Genomic DNA, 21,616 nt, shown 5'->3' on the forward strand with positions numbered 1-21,616 from the left:
TGTTAGAAGGAGATCCCTGGGGTCTTCTGAGCTTTACTAGGAGAGGATCTCAGGAGAGTAGGATGCCTTGTACGTAGTAAGTACTAAGTCAATGTTACTTACCAGTAAATTAAGAGGCATGGGAAATTATTATTTTTTTGAGACGGAGTCTCGCTCTGTCGCCCACGCTGGAGTGCCGTGGCGCGATCTCGGTTCACTGCAAGCTCCGCCTCCCGGGTTCACGCTATTGTCCTGCCTCAGCCTCCCGGGAAATTCTTAATCAGTAAATATGCCTTATCAAATTTTTGTTTTAAAAGAGAACTGGCAGGAGCTCCAAATACACTAAAGCTCCAGTCTGAAAGGACAGTCTCTGAGCCTTCAATCTTTGGCCTAAGACGCACAGAAATGTAATGCAAACCAGATACGGATTTTTTTAGTGGCTTTCTGCACACGCACACACACACACACACACAAGTAAAAAGATCTAGGCATAACGTATGCACCTGTAGTTCCAACTACTGGGGAGGGTGAGGCAGGAGGATCACTAAAGGGCAGGAATTAGAGACTAGCCTGGGCAACATAGCAAGACGCCCCACCCCCACTCCCCCCCGGAGAAAAAGAATAAAAAAGGTAAAAATAATTTTAAAGAGAGTAAAAAGGAATGTAAAAATAATTCATTTTATTTAATTTAATGTATTACTAAAAATGTTATCTAACATGCAAACAATATACAAATTATTTTATACGACGTCTTTAGAATCCTGTATTTCACACGTAAAGAGCATCTCACTCCGGACTAGCCAGGTTTCAAGCACGTGATAGCTGCACAAGGCTGGAACTCAGGCCAGGGGAATTAATTCTTGTCTTCGGTGCTCAACCACTCCTCCCTTCAAGCCTGGCCTAATCCCCACTCTCTCTCATCCCCCCGAATACGCTCCGCGGTTATGCCCCTCACCTCACCGCACTGCAAATATTTCGTCCACTGAGTATTTGCTGATCCTCACTCAGTGCCCGCAGACCCAGCTTGACCAGCACCCGCAGCCGCCCTGCCACTGTTGGGCCGGGTATGGCGTGTCTGGCTTCCCTCTGTTCTGGGCCGGCTCCGAGACGCGCTCAAGAGAAACCGGAATCAGACACGGGCCCAGCTCAGCTTCGCAATGTAGGCTCCACTGGCTCCTGGGAGTCCGCTACCTGCAAGAAGGCGCCGCGGTCGGGTCGGGCTAGCCGGGAGCGACAGACTTAAGTAAACACGAAACCCAACCACTTCTGCTCCCTCCGCGACGCGTGTAACGTGGGTCGCGCGACGTCGCCCTTTAATGCGGTCGGGTTCTCGGAACGCTGCGTCACTCGCCACCTGGGACTTAGGCGGGACTTCCGGGCGCGCGTAGGCACAACTTCCGGAAGGAGGCGGAAGAGCCTCTCGGGTCTACGTTCCGGAGTCCCGGGACCAGTGAGGGGCCACCCGGGGCACAGGAAAGGGCCGCTGGGGGAGGGCCGGCTGCACTCGGGGTGTCTGGGCCGCGGGTCTGAGGGATGAGGAGAGGCCATGGCCAGCGACGGGGCCAGGAAGCAGTTCTGGAAGCGCAGCAACAGCAAGCTCCCGGGCAGGTGGGTGTGCCCGGGAGGGCCGGGTCGGGGTCAGGGGTCAAAGGTCAGGTGGCCGCGTTGGCCTCCTGGACTGCGGGCGGAGTCGGGGGTCTGGAGCGGGCAACTTGGACTCTGAGGAGACTGCTGGGTGGTGTGATGGGCGTTGTGGGACTCGGAGGTCGGAGCGTGGGGTTTGGGGGTGACAGTGGCTGCACGTAGGATCGAGGCTTGCAAGGACGAAGAGGAGCTGTTGGCGTTTTTCCCAACACTGGCAGACTCCTTTCCGAAAAACTCCTGGGCTCCCTGGGGAGGCTGGAAGGAACTGATTCGGGTCATGCTGTGAAGTTTGGTGGAGTCCGGAAGCTGGCCGGGCTGAGGCCCCGTCTGCTGGGCAGATCAATTTCTGCAGGGGGTGTGGTGCTTTTGACCCACTTGATTTGCCTCTGGTCTCTTGTGGGCTGCTGCTCTTGCCTTGAGCGTGCAAGAGGATTAGAGTTTCCCTGTGAGTTTCCCTGTTTCTGCTTGCTGATCTCAAAACCAACTCCTATATTGTGTTAGCAGAAAGGTTTTTTTTTTTTTTTTTTTTTTTTTTTTGAGCCTGGAATAACCTGGGTACACCCTAGATGCTATTACAGCTCCAGAGTCCTTGTCTGATTGCTATGGCGCTGAGCTCTGCCAGGGCCCTAGGGAATGAGACATTACCTGGAGGGTACCTAGGATAAAATCAGCCACTGGTGAAAACAGATCAGAGATAAGCAAACTTCAAGATTTCAGAACATAGTGTGTTCTGTTCCAAAGTTGAAGTCTGGAATGCTGAAAATTATGAATTGTGATATTAAAACAAGTCTGAGTAGAATCATTCATAAACACAGGAAAATGGTTTGTACTCCTATTTCATAATAAACACTATCATTTGAGTGTTTGAATGATAACCTTTGCAATTTACTGCATCCAGTTAGAAAAGTTTACTTTTGGCGGGGTGCGGCGGCTCATGCCTGTAATCCCAGCACTTTGGGAGGCCGAGGTGGGCAGATCACCTGAGGTCAGGAGTTTGAGACCAGCCTGACCAACATGGAGAAACCCAGTCTCTACTAAAAATACAAAATTAGCCGGGCACGGTGGCACATGCCTGTAATCCCAGCTATTCAGGAGGTCGAGGCAGGAGAATCGCTTGAACCTGGGAGGTGGAGGTTGCAGTGAGCCGAGATTGTTCCATTGCACCCTATCCTGGGTAACAAGAGTGAAACTCTGTCTCAAAAAAAAAAAAAAAAAAGGAAAGTTTACTTTTAAGAGTGATCTGGGAGTTAGCAGAGTGAGTTACTGACTGCTCATGGGTGACTTCGAGAATGAATGGAGTCATCAAAGGTGGCCAGAGACCCTATTTGACTGTGCGTGATTCGAGAACAGTAAGAGCTTCCAACAAAACCAGTGTCAGGGTCCAAGATGAGTGAAGATTCTGGAATGGTGGTGAATAGGAGGTCCTGGTAGCGACAGGAACAAATGCTCTGGAACATAGAGTCCAGGGAAGAGGAGCCACAGGACAGTGTAACTTTTATGTGTTACTTTGAGGTCTTAAGGTTTTGGTTCCTCATCAGTCTAAACTCTAATTCTTTTTTTTTTTTTTTTTTTTTTTTTTGAGACGGAGTCTCGCTCTGTCGCCCAGGCTGGAGTGCAGTGGCCAGATCTCAGCTCACTGCAAGCTCCGCCTCCCGGGTTCCCGCCATTCTCCTGCCTCAGCCTTCCGAGTAGCTGGGACCACAGGCGCCGCCACCTCGCCCGGCTAATTTTTTGTGTTTTTAGTAGAGACGGGGTTTCGCCGTGTTAGCCAGGATGGTCTCGATCTCCTGACCTTGTGATCCGCCCGTCTCGGCCTCCCAAAGTGCTGGGATTACAGGCTTGAGCCACCGCGCCCGGCCTAAACTCTAATTCTTAATCAACTGAGATGTAAGAATAACAGAGCTGCTGTGTGGAGTTACAGCAGTGACTCAACCTTTGGATTGAAGGCTGTGGCCCTTGGTAACTTGTCCTTATACTGAGTTGAGTAGTGTTTGCCCCCTCCCCCATCCCCTGCCACCAAATTTATGTCCATCTGGAAGCCATGGATATGACATTTGGAAATAGGGTTTTTGCACAAGTAATCAAGGTAAAATGAGGTCATACTGGATGAGGGTGGGCCTTAGTTCAACAACTAGTATTTTTCTTTTTTTTTTTGAGACGGAGTCTCGCTGTGTTGCCCAGGCTGGAGTGCAGTGGCCGGATCTCAGCTCACTGCAAGCTCTGCCTCCCGGGTTTTTACGCCATTCTCCTGCCTCAGCCTCCCGAGTAGCCGGGACTACAGGCGCCCGCCACCTCGCCCGGCTAGTTTTTTGTATTTTTTAGTAGAGACGGGGTTTCACCGTGTTAGCCAGGATGGTCTCGAACTCCTGACCTCGTGATCCGCCCGTCTCGGCCTCCCAAAGTGCTGGGATCACAGGCTTGAGCCACCGCGCCCGGCCAACAACTAGTATTTTTCTAACAGGAGGGAAATTTGTATACAGAGACACACACTCAGGGAAATGGCCCTGTGGAGACAGAAACAGAGATTGGAATAGTACATTTACAAGCCGAGGAAAGCCAGGGGTTGCTGGCAGCCAGCAGCAGCTGGGAGAGGCAAGGAAGGATGTGCACCTAGAGACTTCACAGAGAGCATGGCCCTGCTCATGACTCGATTTTGGACTTTTGGCCTTTAAAACTGAGAGAGAATAAATGTCTGTTGTTTCAAGCCATTCAGTTTGTGGTAATTTGTTATGGCAGCCACAGGAAACTAATACAGTCTCCAGTTTTCTTCTATGTGAACCTGAGATACCAAAGACCAGCTTTCCTTTTCCTCTGACTTTGATGCTGTTCTGTGTCTCAGGCACTTTTGAGAGCAGCTTCCGTAATACCTTTCCTTTGTGAAGCTGGAGTCTTGGAGAGTTGTTTGAGGCTGTCACTGCAGAGGGCAGAAGAAGGAGAGGTTGGGTGCAGCAGGAAGGCCTGTGAAGCCTCTGTTTCCCATCCATCTTGTGGCTCAAGCCTCTGGCAGCGCCGCTCTTTCAGGTGGCAGGCTGGAACTCCGCCCTGAAGGACGAGTCACAAAGTGATGACCGTTTTCCTGTCAGTAGTGGTGATTGGTCATCAGCTGCATATTTATTTAGTCCACACCTACGCAAGCACAGTGCTAGTGGAGATCCTAGCCAGGTTCCTGTGGCTTTGGCAGCTCTTTCAATTGTTTCCCATGATGGTTTTCTTTGTTTTTTTGTTTTTTGTTTTTTTTTTTTTTTGAGACGGTACCTCACTCTGTTGCCCAGGCTGGAGTTCGGTGGCACAATCTCTGCTCACTGCAACCTCTGCCTCCCAGGTTCAACCAATTTTCCTGCCTCAGCCTCCCAAGTAGCTGGGATTACAGGCGCCCACCACCAGGCCTGGCTAATTTTTTTTTTCTATTTTTAGTAGAGACGGGGTTTCACTATGTTGGCCAGGCTGGTCTCAAACTCCTGACCTCAGGTGATCCACCCACTTCGGCCTCCCAAAGTGCTGGGATTACAGGCGTTAGCCACCGTGCCCAGCCTTTTTTTCCTCTTTTTTTTTTTTTTTGAGACAAGGGTCTCGCTCTGTAGCCCAGGCTGGAGTGCAGTGGCACAATCTCAGCTCACTGCCACCTCCACCTCCTGGGTCCTGGTTCAAGCAATTCTCCTGCCTCAGCCTTCCGAGTAGCTGGGATTATAGGCACTCGCCACCACGCCCAGCTAATTTTTATATTTTTAGTAGAGTCGGGGTTTCACCATGTTGGCCAGGATGGTCTTGAATTTCTGATCTTGTGATCCACCCACTTCGGCCTCCCAGAGTGCTGGGATTACAGGCGTGAGCCACCGTGCACAGCCTTGTTTTCTTCTTTTTTTTTTTGAGTGTAGCCGTCAACTCAAGGAGACTCAGGAAGAAGACTACAGCTGCTGTACAGTACAAGACTAGCAAGGGATCTTGCAGATAGTTCAACTCTTTTTTATTTTTGAGACGAGTCTTGCTCTGTCGCCCAGACTGGAGTGCAGTGGTGCGATCTAGGCTCACTGCAACCACTGCCTCCTGGGTTCAACTGATTCTCCTGCCTCTGCTGCCCAAGTAACTTGGGTTACAGGTGTCCGCCACCACGCCCAGCTAATTTTTTTGTATTTTTAGTAGAGATGCAGTTTCACCATGTTGGCCAAGCTGGTCTCGAACTCTTGATCTCAAGTGGCCCGCCTGTGTCGGCCTCCCCAAGTGCTGGGATTACAGAGGTGAGCCACTGCTCCCGGCCAGTAGCACAACTCAGTAATTCCTTATGGCAATAATGGCTAGTATTCATTAAACACTTAGCATTTGCTAGACACTGTTTTTGGCGTTTTGCATGTTATGTCTGCTGGTGTTTTGCAGCAGACATGCTTGATCCTGCACTCCCTGAGGCAGTCTTGGTTTAAATCCCTGAGTTTTTTCCCCTTCAATGTCATGCTGAGAAGTTTAAGTGTTTTTGCACGACTTCTAAGCCCTTTATAACCTGGCTGCTCTCTTGCTCTGAGCTTTGCTCTCAGCTGTGCTGATGGACTGCTGGGTTCCTTGGCACACCATCCTGTTTGATGACCCTGTCACTTTCATGCTTTTGTATCTGACCAGAATGTTTTTTCTCGTCCCTTTCTCCTGGCTTAGCTTCCCCCCCCCCCCCCACTTCTCAATATACACTCTCCAGCATATCTCCTGTTTTTATGCAGCCTGAACTAAAGTCCCCCTTTTTTGCATCAAACTCAGTGTTGTTGGTACCTCTGGCTTCCTGTTGTCCCTGGTATGTGCTTTTGCTTTCACTTGTGAGATGCACAGGTTTGGGAAATGTGTCTTTCTCATTCTTGCATTGTCAGTACCGATACATGGTGTTCATTCCAACCTATCTTCTCGATTAGCCTGGAGAGTGGGTGGTTTAGCCAGGGCTATACACTGCAGAAGAGGTGGTCTTGCTAGTAGACCTTAGGTTTATGCACACCCTGGTCCTTAGGTTACATGTTTGGCTGATGCTTTCCTAGAAACTTTGTTTCTGGATAAGCCAGGATGTGTCGTGTGGTAAATAGACCTCTGACTAGGAGTCGGGTGGTCCAGATTTTAACTTTCTTTTGCCAGCAGTGGTCTTCGCCAAGTTACCTCTGCGGCCATCAGTGTCTGTATCTGTAGCGCGAAGGGGTTGAATTTGGTTTAAGTAGGTATGGCAAATGGGGAGGTTTCTTTGGCTTAGCACAGTTCTTTTTGATGAGAAAAGGATGGGCTTCTTGGACCAGTTTTGAGAATTTGATGATTTGCTGAAGCAGCAAATATGTATTCAATCCATAGTATGTGTTAGGAACAGCCCCAGGTGCTGGAGATAATATTAGTGAACAAAATAGACCCAGATCTCTGCTCTGCAGAGCTTACAGTGCAGTGGGAGAGCCGGGTATAAATAACATAGCTCAGTTAAATGGAGTTATCTGTTGAAAGGTGACAGTTGCTATCAAAACAAAGCTGGGAAGAGGACTAGGTGGCTTAGTAGCAGGTGTAGTGGTGAGAAGGAGCCCTTCGCTGAGGTGACATTTGAGGAAAGATTTGCACGAGGTGAGGGAATAGGCCAACCAGGAGGCTGGGGTAGAGCGATCCAGGCAGAGGGGTGAGCAGGTGCAGAGGACCCCCAGAGCGATGCTGGCGTGCTTGAGGAGAGGAGCTGGGGCCAGGGTGGGTCTGGCCGATAGAAGGGGAGAGTCAAGGGGTGCGTCCTGAAGGGTGGTGGGGGTAGAGTCTCGTGACTGCAGTGAAGATATGGACTGTTGTTTGATGCTGGCTGAATGGGGCACCTTTGGAGGGTTTTGAGCAGAGGAGTGGCATGGTCTGCATTAGGTTTCATGGGGTATCTTTGGCTGCTGTACCGAAGACAGATTGGAGGCATTGGGAGTCGGGGCAAGGGCAGAAGCAGGGAGACCAGGAGGCCAGGGTGCTGCAGCATCCGGTGGCCACTGGTGGTGGCGGCTTGCACCGGAGTGGAAGCTGTGGTGGTGGCAAGAAACGGTAGGTGATAAGAATCCGAAGGTTTGACTGGGCACCGTGGCTCACGCCCGTAATCCCAGCACTTTGGGAGGCTGAGGTGGGTGGATCACTTGAGGTCAGGAGTTTGAGACCAGCCTGGCCAATATGGCGAAACCCCATCTCTACTAAAAAATTAGCCGGGCATGGTGGCTGGTGCCTGCAATCCCAGCTATTTGGTAGGCTGAGGCAGGAGAATCGCTTGAACACAGGAGGCAGAGATTGCAGTGAGCCAAGGTTGCACCACTGCACCACAGCCTGGGCAACAGAGCGAGACTCTCATAGCCTGGGCAACAGAGCAAGACTCTGTCTCAAAAAAAAAAAAAAAGTACAATCTGAAGGTTCAGTCTCTGACTGTCTGGGCTGGTTCTTTCCTGGGCCGCTGACTCTCTTGGCTCCCGATGGGCTGTTGCAGTTGGAATTCTGGCCACACTTCACTTTACATGCCAAGACAAAATCACAGCACACTGGGCTTGAGAACACAGGCAGTCTTTCAGTGTGGGTCTGATGTTTGCTATTTTAGCTCAGCTCTGCCTGGCAGGGTGTGCTCTGCTGACAGAGGGTATGCAGGCAGCTGGGGTATTTGGAGTATGACATTTGAAAGTGGCCTGATGGCGGCTGGTCGCTGTAGCTCATGCCTGTCATCCCAGCACTTTGGGAGGCTGAGGCAGGTGGATCACCTGAGGTCAGCAGTTCGAGACCAGCTTGACCAACATGGTGAAACCCCATCTCTACTAAAAATACAAAAAATAGCTGGACATTGTGGCGGGCACCTATAATCCCAGCTACTCAGGAGGCTGAAGCAGGAGAATCATTTGAACCCGAGAGGCAGAGGTTACAGTGAGCTGAGATCGCGTCATTGCACTCTAGCCTGGGCGACAGGGCAAGACTCTGTTTCAAAAAAAAAAAAAAAAAGTAAGTGGCGTGGTGGCAAGAAAGGCCCAAATTGAACATGGCAAGGATGTGGGTGCTGGGATAAAGCTGGAGCAGAAGAGGGTTCTCAGTGTTGTGGCTCTGACAGCTGTCAGCTTACACTGCCAGAGCCACGAGACGCCTGTGAGCAAACGAGACAGCTGAACAGGCCACCGTCCGTCCTCGCCGGAGGAGAGGCATTGTTGGGGATAATGAATTCATTCGGAAAACGTTTACTTGCTCCTCTCCTGTGCCAGCTGCTGTGGTGAGTGCTGAGCCATCCACGTGGCCCTTCGCGGCTGGACGCCTGCCCCGTGAACACATGCGCGCAGACTGTGGTGCCGGGCAGGTGGCAGTCCCAGGATGCTGGCAGAGAGCAGGGCCCTCAGTGGGTGGAATGGTCGTGTCCTCCTGACACAGGTTGGGCTTCTGCCGAGACCTGGCTGCAGAGGTTGGGGGGAGTCTATCGGAGCCCCCCTCCTGCGGGGAGCACGTGACTGGGGAGGAGGGGCATGGAGGGTGGTGAGCAGGCTCTGGAGCTGCTGCCAAGGCCATGGTGAAGATCCGGGCTGTGGTCCTAAGAGCCATGAGAGAGTGTTGAAGGGTATTAAACAGGGAGGGCTGTGATACTGTGACACTGTCCGTCATCCTTGAAGAGAAGGCGAGAGGAAGCTGGTGGGCTTCTGAGGAGGCCGAGGCCAGAGGCTGTGGGGTTGGAGAGGAGTGAGCAGGTTCAGGGTGTGCGTGGTACTCTCGGGATTCACTGATGGGCAGGGTGCTGGGGGTCGAGGTGATGTCCAGGACGCTGGCCTGAGGGGATGGGAATGTGGTGGGCAGAATACTGGCCCCCTAAAGGTGTCCTCATCCTCATCCCTGACCCCTGCAAATATGTTCTGTTACATGGCAGAGGGGAATTCAGGTCACTAATCAGCTGGCCTGAAATGGGGGAATTGTCCTGTTACCCGGCGGGCCCAGTGTAACCTCATGAGCTTTTGGAAGTGGTCGGAGACACGGTGTAGGATGGACTCCATCCACAGTGGCTGGCTTTGCAGATGGGGGAGGCAGCCACCAGGAATGTGGCGCGGCTTCTGGAAGCTGGGAAAAGCATTCTACGGATAGCTAACAAGAGAGCAAGGCGTTCTACGGATAGCTAACAGGAGAGCAAGGCCTTGCTCCTGCCCCCGCCAGGAGCTGAATTCTGCGGACAACCGGAGTGAGCAGGAAACGGGTTCTCCCCTCGAGCCTCCCGGAAGGAGCGCAGCTGGCCGACGCCTGGACTTCAGTGTGATGAGACCCACGCCGGATTTCTGACCTTCAGAACTTCGAGATAATGAATGCATGTTTTAAGTTGTGGTGATTTGTTACAGCAGCTGTGAAGAGTGGGGTACTGTGCCAAGGGATGTCCAACAGGGAGTGGTAGGCGGCCCGGCACCTCCCTCAGCAGTCCTGCACTTGGATGTGGACAGGAGTACCTTGGTCAGCGGCCTTGTGGGGGGTCACTGGGTAACCTCCACAAAGTATGTTTAAACCCAGGGAACTGAAGTCAGCTTGGAGGGTTCTTCCTGTGTCCTCTGTCCTGCTCAGGCCTAGGAAGCAAATAGGGCCCTGCCTCTTTCCTCAGAATGTTGGCTGCTGCCTCGGGCCCCCTTGCTTGCTTGTGTTTTTATACATCTGTATTGCCTTGCTTGTGTTTTGAAGAGGTTGTTTATTGGGTAAGAACCCTCAGTCCTGTTTTCATGCTGGGGCAAGCCCCGGCGTTTTGTCCCGGCGGTGATCGTGTGTTCCCCCCAGCTGGGTTTCTCTTCTTGTTAGTGAGTGGAGATGACCTTCCTGTGACGGTGGCCTCGGAAACGCTGGTGGGTGAGTTTTTGCTGTAGGCGCAGTTCCTTTTCCTTGTTCCTTTCAGTGGTCACTTTCCGTGTTATTAAATGTCTTACTTTGTCCAGAAACATTTTGAAAAATAAATTGAATGTGAATCCTATTTCCTTTCTCTTACATATTTGTCTGATAGAGTAAATCTGGACTCTGGGTTAATTTTAAATGAAGACGAAAATGGTTAAATAATCCCTGACGATTTTGGATTATTTGTTTGTTTCTTAAGTAATGAGAGCAGGAGGAAGTACCCCATTGCTCCCAAGTGTTGTTTTTTTTTTTTTTTTTTTTTTTGAGACGGAGTCTCGCTCTGCCGCCCAGGCTGGAGTGCAGTGGCCGGATCTCAGCTCACTGCAAGCTCCGCCTCCCGGGTTCACGCCGTTCTCCTGCCTCAGCCTCCCTGCTCCCAAGTGTTTGTGAGGAACCATGGGAGGTCATGGAATTGAGGAGAATATGTCTTGGAAGACCACTTGTCTGTTTTTCTTTTTCTTTCTAATTTTTTATTTCCATAGACTACTGGGGAACAGGTGGTGTTTGGTTACATGAGTAAGTTCTTTAGTGGTGATTGGTGAGATTTTGGTGCACCTGAGCAGTATACACTGAACCCAGTCTTTTATCGCTCACCCCTTTCCCACCCTTTCTCCCTGAGTTCCTGAAGTCCATTGTGTCATTCTTATGCCTTTGCATCCTCATAGCTTAGCTCCCACTTACAATTTTTTTTTTTTTTTTTTTTGAGATGGAGTCTCACTCTGTTGCCCATGCTGGAGTGGAGTGGCGTGATCTCGGCTCACTGCAACCTCCACCTCCTGGGTTCAAGCGATTCTCCTGCCTCAGCCTCCCAAGTGGCTGGGACTACGGGTGTGCGCCACCATGCCCGCCTAATTTTTGTATTTTTAATAGAGATGGGGTTTTACCATGTTGGCCAGGCTGGTCTTGACCTTGTGACCTCAAGTTATCCACCTGCCTTGGCCTCCCAGGGTACTGGGATTACAGACATGAGCCACCATGCCTGGCCGTTAGCTCCCACTTATGAGTGAGAACAGATGGTTTGGTTTTCCATTCCTGAGTTACTTTACTTAGTCTCCAGCCTCATCCAGGTCTCTGCGAATGCCATTAATTCATTCCTTTTTATGAATGAGTAGTAATGAATTAATGGCATTAGGCTGAGTAGTGTTTCATCATATATATACATACGCATATATATGTACACACTTACATACACACACACACACCACAGTTTTTTTTTTTTTTTTTTTTTTTGAGATGGGAGTCTCGCTCTGTCACCAGGCTGGAGTGCAGTGGTGCAATCTCGGCTCACTGCAACCTCCGTCTTGCAGGTTCAAGCGATTCTCCTGCCTCAGCCTCCTGAGTAGCTGGGATTACAGGCACGCACCACCACGCCCAGCTAATTTTTGTGTTTTTACCCTGTTGGCCGGGATGGTCTCCATCTTTCGACCTTGTGATCTGCCTGCCTTGGCCCCCCAAAGTGCTGGGATTATAAGCGTGATCCACCGTGCCCGGCTACACCACACTTTCTTCATCCACTTGTTGATTGATAGGCATTTGGGTTGAAAAGAAGTCATCTCTGTTTTTCTGTCCCTGAACGGCCACAGTCTAGTGCGGCCTGCCTGTGGCTAGGACAAGGACAGTGTTCACGTGCAGGGGGCTGTCCTGGCTCTGCGGCCTGAGAGTGACACCTGCCCCTCCTTTCTTTCTCTGGCAGGCTCAGGGTCTCTGCCCCTTCTCAGCTCAGCCCTTCACCCCTTGAACACAGGCCGTGGAGATCTGCATTGTGCAGTGTTTCTGGGTGCAGTGGGGAGCCCAGGAACAGGAGCCGGTATCCTGCCACAGGGTCGGGAGTGTCACCATGCTTGGCCCTGGGAGCGCAAGATGAGCCACCTGCACGGTTCTTTTTCCTGAGGAGTCCAGGGAGCGTGTCTGTGTGTGGATCAGGCACAGAGCAGGTGTTCCCTGCAGCGCTCAGGTGCAGAGGGGAATCGGAACTGAGGTGGGGCCTTGGCATCACGCCCCATGCGAGGGATTGTTTGTGGAGTGCTTCCCTTGGGCTAGGCAGTTTTTTTTTTTTTTTTTTTTTTTTAAGGAGACAGAGTCTCCCTCTGTTACCCAGGCTGGAATACAATAGTGCGATCTCGGCTCACTGTAACCTCCGCTTCCTGGGTTCAAGCAAATTCTCCTGCCTCAGCCTCCCCAGTAGCAGGGGCTACAGGCTCATGCTGCCATACCCAGCTAATTTTTGTGTGTGTGTTTTAGTAGAAACGGGGTTTCACTGTGTTGGCCAGGCTGGTCCCGAACTCCTGACCTCAGGTGATCTGCCCACCTCGGCCTCCCAAAGTGCCGGGATTACAGGCGTGAGCCACCGCGCCCGGTGGACTAGGCACTTTACGTGCAGCCACCTATGTAGTCCTCATAGCAGCTGGGGGTGGCACCGTGTGGTCCCTGTTTTACAAATGAGGAGACTCAGAAGCTGAGTTACATGCTCAAAGCCACACAGCCCGTAAGCGGCAGAGCTAGGGTTTGAATCTGAGAAGTCTGTGCCCTTACCCATCACAGCCTCATCCTTATCTCCTCCACGCCCAAGCGGACTTAACAGGTGCTGAAATTATTACAGAGAAGGCTGACTCGTTCACCAGGAATCTGATCCTTCTGTGGGCTGGCTTGGGTGGAGGTGGTCCCTGCACCCTGGCACACATCCTCATGTTTGAACTCAGGCTGCTGCCTGTTGAGCTCAGCCTGAGGCCCGACTCTTCCAGGCAGGGAAAAACCACGCTTCCTGCGCTCGGCAGACTGCCGGGGATTCTTCTGGAGAGAGGTGAGCCACTTCTCCCAGGTCCCCCCGTGTTCTCTTTGCAGACACGAGGCAGAGGTATCAGGAGGCCCAGAGAACAGGGCCGCCTGGGCTCTTCCCATTTCTGGGCCCCGTGCTGTGGGGAACTTTCATTTTGAGTATCCTCAGACTTTTTGTTCCTCCTTTCTGAAATGTTTCCTCTTTTCTGGTGATAAACATGGAAATTCCACTCCGAGTGCTGTGGATCATGAAGGGCACGTAGCCCCCGCGAGTCCAGTTGCTTAGAATAGCTGTGGGTTCCCTTATTGAGTAGGAAGTGGAGGCTGAGAACGTCTGTGTTGTTACTGATGGCAGCCCCCCGAGGCAGGGCCAGGTGTTCCTGGGCGTCCTCTCCACCCTGAATCTGCCTTCCCCGTATGGCCTGCGTGGGGAAGGTGGGCCTCTGCTCAAGGCCCCAAGCTCCTAGGGGAATAGGTTCACCCTCAGGCCGGTCCAAGGCAGAGCCCTTTCTGGCTTCGGGACCCCTGATATTTCTGGGCGCCCGACTGCATCAGCTCTGTTCCCACAGGTCCCTCCTAGGTGTTCTTGCTCGTGCTTGGGTTTGTTTGAGCGCTGCCTCGTCCTCCGCCACCCTCTTCCTTCTCATGTGCACTGTGTGTACCGGAGCCAGGCCGATTCCGATAGAATTTTTTTTTTTTTTTTTTTTTTTTTTTTTTTTTTTTGAGACGGAGTCTCGCTCTGTCACCCAGGTTGGAGTGCAGTGGCCGGATCTCAGCTCACTGCAAGCTCCGCCTCCCGGGTTTACGCCATTCTCCTGCCTCAGCCTCCCGAGTAGCTGGGACTACAGGCGCCTGCCACCTCGCCCGGCTAAGTTTTTGTATTTTTAGTAGAGACGGGGTTTCACTGTGTTAGCCAGGATGGTCTCGATCTCCTGACCTCGTGATCCGCCTGTCTCGGCCTCCCAAAGTGCTGGGATTATAGGCTTGAGCCACCGCGCCCGGCCCCGATAGAATTTTTAAGTGTGCCGTGCAGCTCTCTCCACCTTGTACTCCTTGCTGTGCTGGTTTGAAATGGGCCTTCTTTTATGAAACATTTTTACTAAACTAAAAAATAAAGGCCGGGTGCGGTGGCTCACACCTGTAATCCCAGCACTTTGGGAGGCCGAGGCGGGTGGATCACGAGGTCAGGAGATCGAGACCATCCTGGCTAACATGGTGAAAACCCGTCTCTACTAAAAATACAAAAAATGAGCCGGGTGTGGTGGCGGGCGCCTGTAGTCCCAGTTACTTGGGAGGCTGAGGCAGGAGAATGGCGTGAATCCGGGAGGCGGAGCTTGCAGTGAGCCGAGATCTCGCCACTGCACTCTAGCCTGGGCGACACAGCAAGACTCTGTCTCAAAAAAGAAGAAAAAAAAATAGGCTTGCTGGCTCTAAGGCTTTCACCTAGATGAGGCAAGTGATGTTCATTGCAGTTGTCTGGATGAGCTCCTGATCCTTGGCTGAAAGCTGTCAGTGGCTCGGGATGTGTGGAGGGGCAGGGCAGAGGACCCCGTCTTGGAAAGGGGGCGAGTCCCTTGGTGTCACTGTGGCTCTCTCAGGGGTGGCAGCTCCTCCGCGAGGGCTTGGTGCCCCTGCTGCCCTTGTTTGCACGTGAATGTGTTTGCGGCAGGGAGGCCAGCGAGTTGGCTGGGACTCCCTACGTTATGCTGTTGAGTTTGGGAGTCAAGGGGAGATCTGGCCTTGCTTCTTTCCGAATTCAGAGGGGATCTGGGAGGAAGAAAGGTTCAGAGACAATCACAGTTTTATAGAATTTATGACAGGATTTTCCTGCTCATGTCTGGGGCCTTGGGAGTTGCTTTATCGGGGTGGAGGAAGAGCACAGAGCGCTGCCTCTTCTGTTTTGAGACTGGGTCTGGCCGCTGCCAAGTTCTCAGGTTTATCGATGGTGCAGGAGGTGATTCCTGCATGGCCACAGCTGCCTCCTGGAAAGGGCTGGTAGAGGATTGTTGGCTGTGGGCTCCATTTTGTTTTCTTTTAGAATTAATCTCTATATTGAGTTAGTTTTGTGTTCCAAAACCAGTCACTAGAGCCACCGTAGCAGCTTGTGCGTCAGCCAAATGTGCCTTCCTAAGCCGTCATGCTTTTAAATAGCTCATAGAAAAGGCCACCTTAACAGCAGCTTGGGAGCTTTTAAGAGGGTGTTGTTACCTAGCTAGGTTTTGTTGTGAGAAGATGTCCTGTATTCTTGGAACTTAATTCCTTCAAAGATATGGTATGCCTTTAAATGCTTAATCGTTGAAGTATTTGCATAGTGAGGAAGAGAATTAAATGTAACAAGCAGTTATGGGACGCGCTGTGTTTGCACGCGAGGCCCTGGGGTGTGTGCAAAGGTGAGCCTGGTGTTACTCCTGCTACCGAGGGACTTCTGTTTGCTGAGGGAGACAGACCAGCTGGGAGCTTCTGCCGCAAGGATGCTGGTGCCAAGCGGGCCGTGGAGGGGCCAGGAAGCCCTGTGGCAGCATGGGCAAGGAAAGGGCAGTTTTCACTGAGGACATGAGATGACATTAAACTGGACTTTGAAGGTTACCTGGGGTGTGGGGGCGTGTTCTGTAGTCAGGGGCTGCGACAAGGCCTTCTTGGCACAGGGTGGCTTGAACACAGCCCAGGTAAGGAGGAATACAGGGTGTGTTTGGGAACCTGATGAGTCGCTGGTTACCTGAGAACAGAGGTGGAAGGAGTGGGCACAGCTGCGGCTGTGTGGTGGGATGCAGGTGAGGGTCAGTGTTCAGGATGGTGGCTGCAGGAGTTTTGGCTTGAGGCTGTTTTGTGTTTGGAGTTAGGGAAGGTTTCTGAGCAGGGGCCACCTGATCAGACCTCCTGCTACCATTTATTGACCTGTTACTGTGTGCTAGAGACAGGGGCTCAGGTCAGGGAACTGAGCCAAGATTGCACGGGTAGGACGAGGCCGGCCGGGAAGTAGGGTGAGAACCATGGCCATGGGGGAGAGAGAGAGAGGAAGGGGACTGTCCGGAAGTGTTTGCAATTCATTTAGTTCAGTAGATGTTCAAAATGGACCCTGTGCCACACATTGCAAAAGGTGGGAAAAGAGAGCCCTCCCGAGAGGGGGCGTGTGAGCCGGGAGCGGCAGGAGGGCGCTGCACAGGCCTCATGGGACCTGAAAGCATCCGAGTTCTTCCCCAAGGTCTGTAGAAAGACCTTGAAGGATGTTCAGCTGGGGAGTGACCCGTCCCCTGATGGGCACAGGACGGCAGAGCTGAGGCCAAACCCAGGGGCAGCCGGTGTAGCCGTTGTGTTCTTCTTGGGAGGAGGGGATGGGCCAGGGCCAGGGCTGATGGACAGGAGAGGAGGGATGTGTGGGAGGTTTCCAAGGTGACCTAGAGGAAGTGGAGACTGTGGGTGGGTGGTGTTCTTCAGGGAGGAGACGAGGCTGACCCTCATGTTGGTGGATTGCAGTTCTGGAGGTGGTCACAGGAGATACCTGGGCAGAATGAGAGAAATGGAGCCCTGATTTAAGTCAGTGGGAACAGAGGGTTTTCTTATTTTCTTTTTTTTTAGTATAGGTCTGCCCCACGCAATATTTGGGACATATATAAGAAGCTCTTTGTTTACCTAAAATCCAAATTCATTTGTTTGTTTACTTTATTATACTTTAAGTTCTAGGGTACATGTACACAACATGTAGGTTTGTTACATATGTATATATGTGCCATGTTGGTGTGCTGCACCCATTAACTCGTCATTTACATTAGGTATATTCCCTAATGCTATCCCTCCCCGCTCCCCGCCACAGTAGGGCCCGGAGTGTGATGATCCCCTTCCTGTATCCAAGTGATCTCATCGTTCAATTCCCACCTGTGAGCGAGAGCATATGGTGTTTGGTTTTCTCTTCTTGTGATAGTTTGCTGAGAATGATGGTTTCCAGCTTCATCCATGTCCCTGCAAAGGGTATGAAACTTGTCCTTGTTATGGCTGCATAGTATTCCATGGTGTATATGTGCCACAAACAGGGTTTTTGATGCCAGGACATAGGCCAGTGAGAGCCAGGGGCTGCCAGGAGAAGAGGGCTCGAGGGAGAGGTACGAGGCAGGGACCCGCACGTTGTCTATTTTCGTGTGACTGGTAGAGAGTGATGTTGTCCAAGGGTGGGGACCGAAGAGTGGGTATGGTGAGTGGCCAGTGGGCCACAAGTGACTTTTGTGGGGGACCCATTGACGTGAGGTGGTGGATTCGTGGCTGAGAGTTGGCAGTGGTTCTGCTTGGAGGCACGAGTTTGAGAACCATTTACTCGGGTGGAGGAAGGCAGGAGAGAGCATGATTTTTCATAGGAGAAAAAAGGAGGACTGAGGACTTGGCTTTGGGGAGCAGAGTAGGGAACACACAGAAGAGTCTGGGGCATGTGGAGAGGCTGGCAGGAGGCAGAGGAGGGAGCAAGAAGAAAGATCTCAGTGTGGTGAGTCCCGAGGGGAAGCCGGGCAGGGCCAGGACTGAGTGAGAAGCAGCAAGAAGGAGAGAGGGGGAGTGGGACTCGGTGATGGCTGGCTGCCAGGACGGTGGAGCCGCGTGGGAAGACATGCCTCACTTGGCGACGGGGATGCCTTCTGAGAAATGCGTCCTTAGGTGATTTTGTCCTTGTGTGAACATCACAGAGCGCATTTATACAAACCTAGGTAGGGTTAGTACGGTGTCGCCTGCTGCACACCTGGGCTATGTGGCACCATCTGTTGCTGCGAGGTTACACGGTGTCGCCTGCTGCACACCTGGGCTGTGTGGCACCGTCTGTTGCTGCGAGGTTACACGCCTGTACAGCATGGTACTGTTTTGAATACTGCAGGGAGTTGTCACACAGTGGTTAGTATGTGTGTATCTGAACATCTCTGAATATGGAGCAGGGATAGTACAAATACAGATAAACGATGAAGTGGCATGCTCGTGTAGGGCGGCCGGTGTGACTGGCGCTCGCAGGACCGGACGTTGCTCTTGCTGTTGGTGGGTTGGTGAATGGAGGGTGAGTGAACGGGAAGGCCTGGGTCGTCACTGTGCATTGTGTAGACGTCCTGAACACTCTGCATTTAGGCTACACTAGATTCATGAAAACACCTTCTTTCTTCAGTAGTTAACCTTAGCTTGCTGTGACTTTTCAACTTCGCAAACGTTTTGATTTTTTAAAAACGTTTTGACTCCTTTCTATTATGACGTAGCTTAGAACACAAATACATTGTACAGCTGTACCAAAATATTTTTCTTTATATCCTTAGTAAGCTTTTTTCTCTTTTTAAAATTTTTTATTTTTATTTTTTATTTATTTTTATTTATTTTTTTTTTTGAGACGGAGTCTCGCTCTGTCGCCCAGGCTGGAGTGCAGTGGCCGGATCTCAGCTCACTGCAAGCTCCGCCTCCCGGGTTCGGGCCATTCTCCTGTCTCAGCCTCCTGAGTAGCTGGGACTACAGGCGCCCGCCACCTCGCCCGGCTAGTTTTTTGTATTTTTTAGTAGAGACGGGGTTTCACCGTGTTAGCCAGGATGGTCTCGATCTCCTGACCTAGTGATCCGCCCGTCTCGGCCTCCCAAAGTGCTGGGATTACAGGCTTGAGCCACCGCGCCCGGCCTAAAATTTTTTATTTTTTTCTTTTTCAGCTTTTTGTTAAAAACTAAGACACAGACACACCCATTAGCCTAGGCCGACACAGGGTCAGGACCATCAGTGCCACTGGCTTCCACCTCCACATCTTGTCCCAGCGGAAGGTCTTCGGGGGCAGTAACATGCATGGAGCGGTCATTGCCTTCTTCTGGAATGCCTCCTGAGGGACTGAGGACTTGCCCGAGGCTGTTTTACAGCTTTTTTTTTTTTTTTTTCTTAATAAGTAGAAGGAGCATACTCTAACATAATGATAAAAAGTATAGTACAATAGGCTGAGCACAGTGGCTCACGCCTGTAATCCCAGCACTTTGGGAGGCCTAGGCGGGCAGATCACCTGTGGTCAGGAGTTCGAGACCAGCCTGGCCAACATGGTGAAACCCGTCTCTACTAAAATAGACAAAAATTAGCCTGGCATGGTGGTGGGCACCTGTAATCCCAGATGCTCAGGAGTCTGAGGCAGGAGAATCACTTGAATCCCGGAGGCAGAGGTTGCAGTGAGTCGAGATCATGCCATTGCACTTCAGCCTGGATGACAAGAGCAAAACTCTGCCAAAAAAAAAAAAAAAAAAAAAAAAGAAAAAGTATAATACAATGAGTACAATGAATACATACATAAAGCAGTACCATAGTTGTTCATTATGATCAAGTATCACATATAGTATATAATGTATGTGCTGTACTGTTATAGGACTGGCAGTACAGTAGATTTGCATATATCAGCATCACCACAAACAGGAGTGTGCTTTGTGCTACGATGTATCTTTGGCTGTGACATCACTAGGTGACCAATTTTTCAGCGGCATTATAGTCTTACAGGACCATGGTCCCATATGAGGTCTGTTGTTGACTAAAATGTCGTTATGTGGTGCTTGACTGTACTTCTCTGTGTTGGACTGTACTTCTCTGTGTTGGACAGTTTCTTTTCTTTTTTTTTTTTTTTTTGAGATGGAGTTTTATTCTCATTGCCCTGGCTGGAGTGTGGTGGCACAATCTCAGCTCACCGCAATCTCCACTTCCCGGGTTCAAGCGATTCTCCTGCCTCAGCCTCCTGAGTAGTTGGGATTACAGGCGTGCACCACAACGCCCAGCTAATTTTGTATTTTTAGTAGAGATGAATTTTCTCCATGTTGGTCAGGCTGGTCTCGAACTCCTGACCTCAGGTGATCCACCCACCTCAGCCTCCCAAAGTGCTGGGATTGCCGGCGTGAGCCGCAGCGCCCGGCCAGGACAATTTCAAAATACTTCCATTTCCTTCGTATTTTCTGTTTTCTATAATAAATACGCATTGCTTTTGTTATGTGAGGGAAAAAATTTTTGTAAAAATGCTGTTTCCAAGACCTATTTGCAGAGATGTCCATTTGACCCAGTAATTGCCTCAGCCCCTGCTGGGTTCTCAGTGCTCCGAGGGCTGTGAGGAGTGTGACATGAGACAAAATGTAGCAGGGAGTTTGTGGCCCAGAAGTGACACCACACAGCTGGGAGCCTTGCGGGATAGCATGTGCATTACTGCCAGAGTGGTGTGGGTGTCAGGGCGGGACAGCCCTCGGAGACCCTCTGGTTTGGGTCTCAGGCACCACATCTTTCTGCTGTTGACCCTCGGGGTGGGCACAAGTTTCAGATTATGCTGTAGACGGAGGGGATGGTGGAATTGTTTACCGTTGTCAGAATGGTTTTTCGTACATTTTCCTCCAAAGCTCATAGAGTTAATTTCCTTGGAAAATTTACTTCTGAACATATTTTATAAATCTGGGGAGCATCGCCGTGTGTTGGAATGAGCCGAATGGTAAATTCAGTTGCTAATTTGAGTACGTAATTCAGAAAGCTGCTATTGAACCCTAAGGGGGCATTGAATGATGACTGTGCTTGGAGAAGAGAGGTTGATTAGCCATAAAATGAATTTGACTAGATGACTTGTCTGTTTACTTCATATATGTGAAATACAGAGAAGCATTTAATCGTAAATGTTTCATTTCTTTTATGATTCCGAGAACATTGCAGCTGAATTTATTGCTTTTCCATACTTTTCTTTTCTTTCACTCTTCCCTATTTCACTCTCCAGTGCTATTTTCAACCACTGCTGTTTAACCTTCAATTAAAAAAAAAGCTGTTCTGATACACCATCAGGTTTGTTTGAAAGGCAGCACCTTGGTGTAGAGGATTCAGATTCAAACCAGAAAAACATTCTGCGGGATCTGCTGGGCAGAGCTGCCTCCTGTCAAAACCCAGTGCCCTTGCAGCAACTGGCTCGATTCGCTCTGTTCCTCTTGCCTCTGACTTGTCTCTTCCCGCTTCAGAGTCACCTGTGTCCTCATGGATTAGCCGCTTTTGTGAAGGCAGCCTGAGGACAGGGACTCTCGCTTGTTTACTGTCAGCTTTCCGCGACCAGCCCGGGGCCTGGTGTGGAGCAGGTGCCCAGTCAGTGTTTGTTGAGTGACTTGAATGGAGAAACATAACGCAGTGTAGTCAGTAGAAGCTGAAGGCTTCTGTGTTTCATGCTGCTGTCAAGCGAGCACCAAGTGGAGGTTCTGGCTATCCACAAATAGATTTTCAGCAAGTATTTGATTCTCGTGTTTTGTTTATTGTGTATTTAAATTTAAGGTTTTCTGAGTCATGTTGTAAAGACAGCTCTGGGCACAGTCCTGAAGAGATGGTGTTGATTTCAGGGACCCATTCTCTTTCTCTTGGGCATTTCCCTCTGCCCCGACCCCCACAGCTG

At 50.8% G+C, this 21,616-nt stretch overlaps 1 protein-coding gene across 8 annotated transcripts in view; it reads left to right on the forward strand.

The window, feature by feature from the left end:
- Positions 1-1,383: 1,383 nt before the first annotated feature.
- The window catches only part of LOC105489792 (TBC1 domain family member 22A), a 414,387-nt gene continuing 394,154 nt past the window's right edge, over positions 1,384-21,616 (forward strand). For 2 of the 8 annotated variants that reach the window (XM_071080772.1, XM_071080767.1), the window contains exon 1: positions 1,385-1,587. In XM_071080772.1, coding sequence (XP_070936873.1) covers positions 1,526-1,587 — 62 coding nt within the window. In that variant the 5' untranslated portion in view covers positions 1,385-1,525. Of the gene's footprint in view, positions 1,588-8,626; positions 8,831-15,393; positions 15,515-21,616 lie in introns of those variants that run through there. The other 6 variants (XM_071080770.1, XM_071080771.1, XM_071080773.1 and 3 more) reach the window with 5 other exon arrangements.

The sequence above is a fragment of the Macaca nemestrina genome, chromosome 15 (genome assembly GCF_043159975.1).
Source record: "Macaca nemestrina isolate mMacNem1 chromosome 15, mMacNem.hap1, whole genome shotgun sequence".
Taxonomy (NCBI): Eukaryota; Metazoa; Chordata; class Mammalia; order Primates; family Cercopithecidae; genus Macaca; species Macaca nemestrina.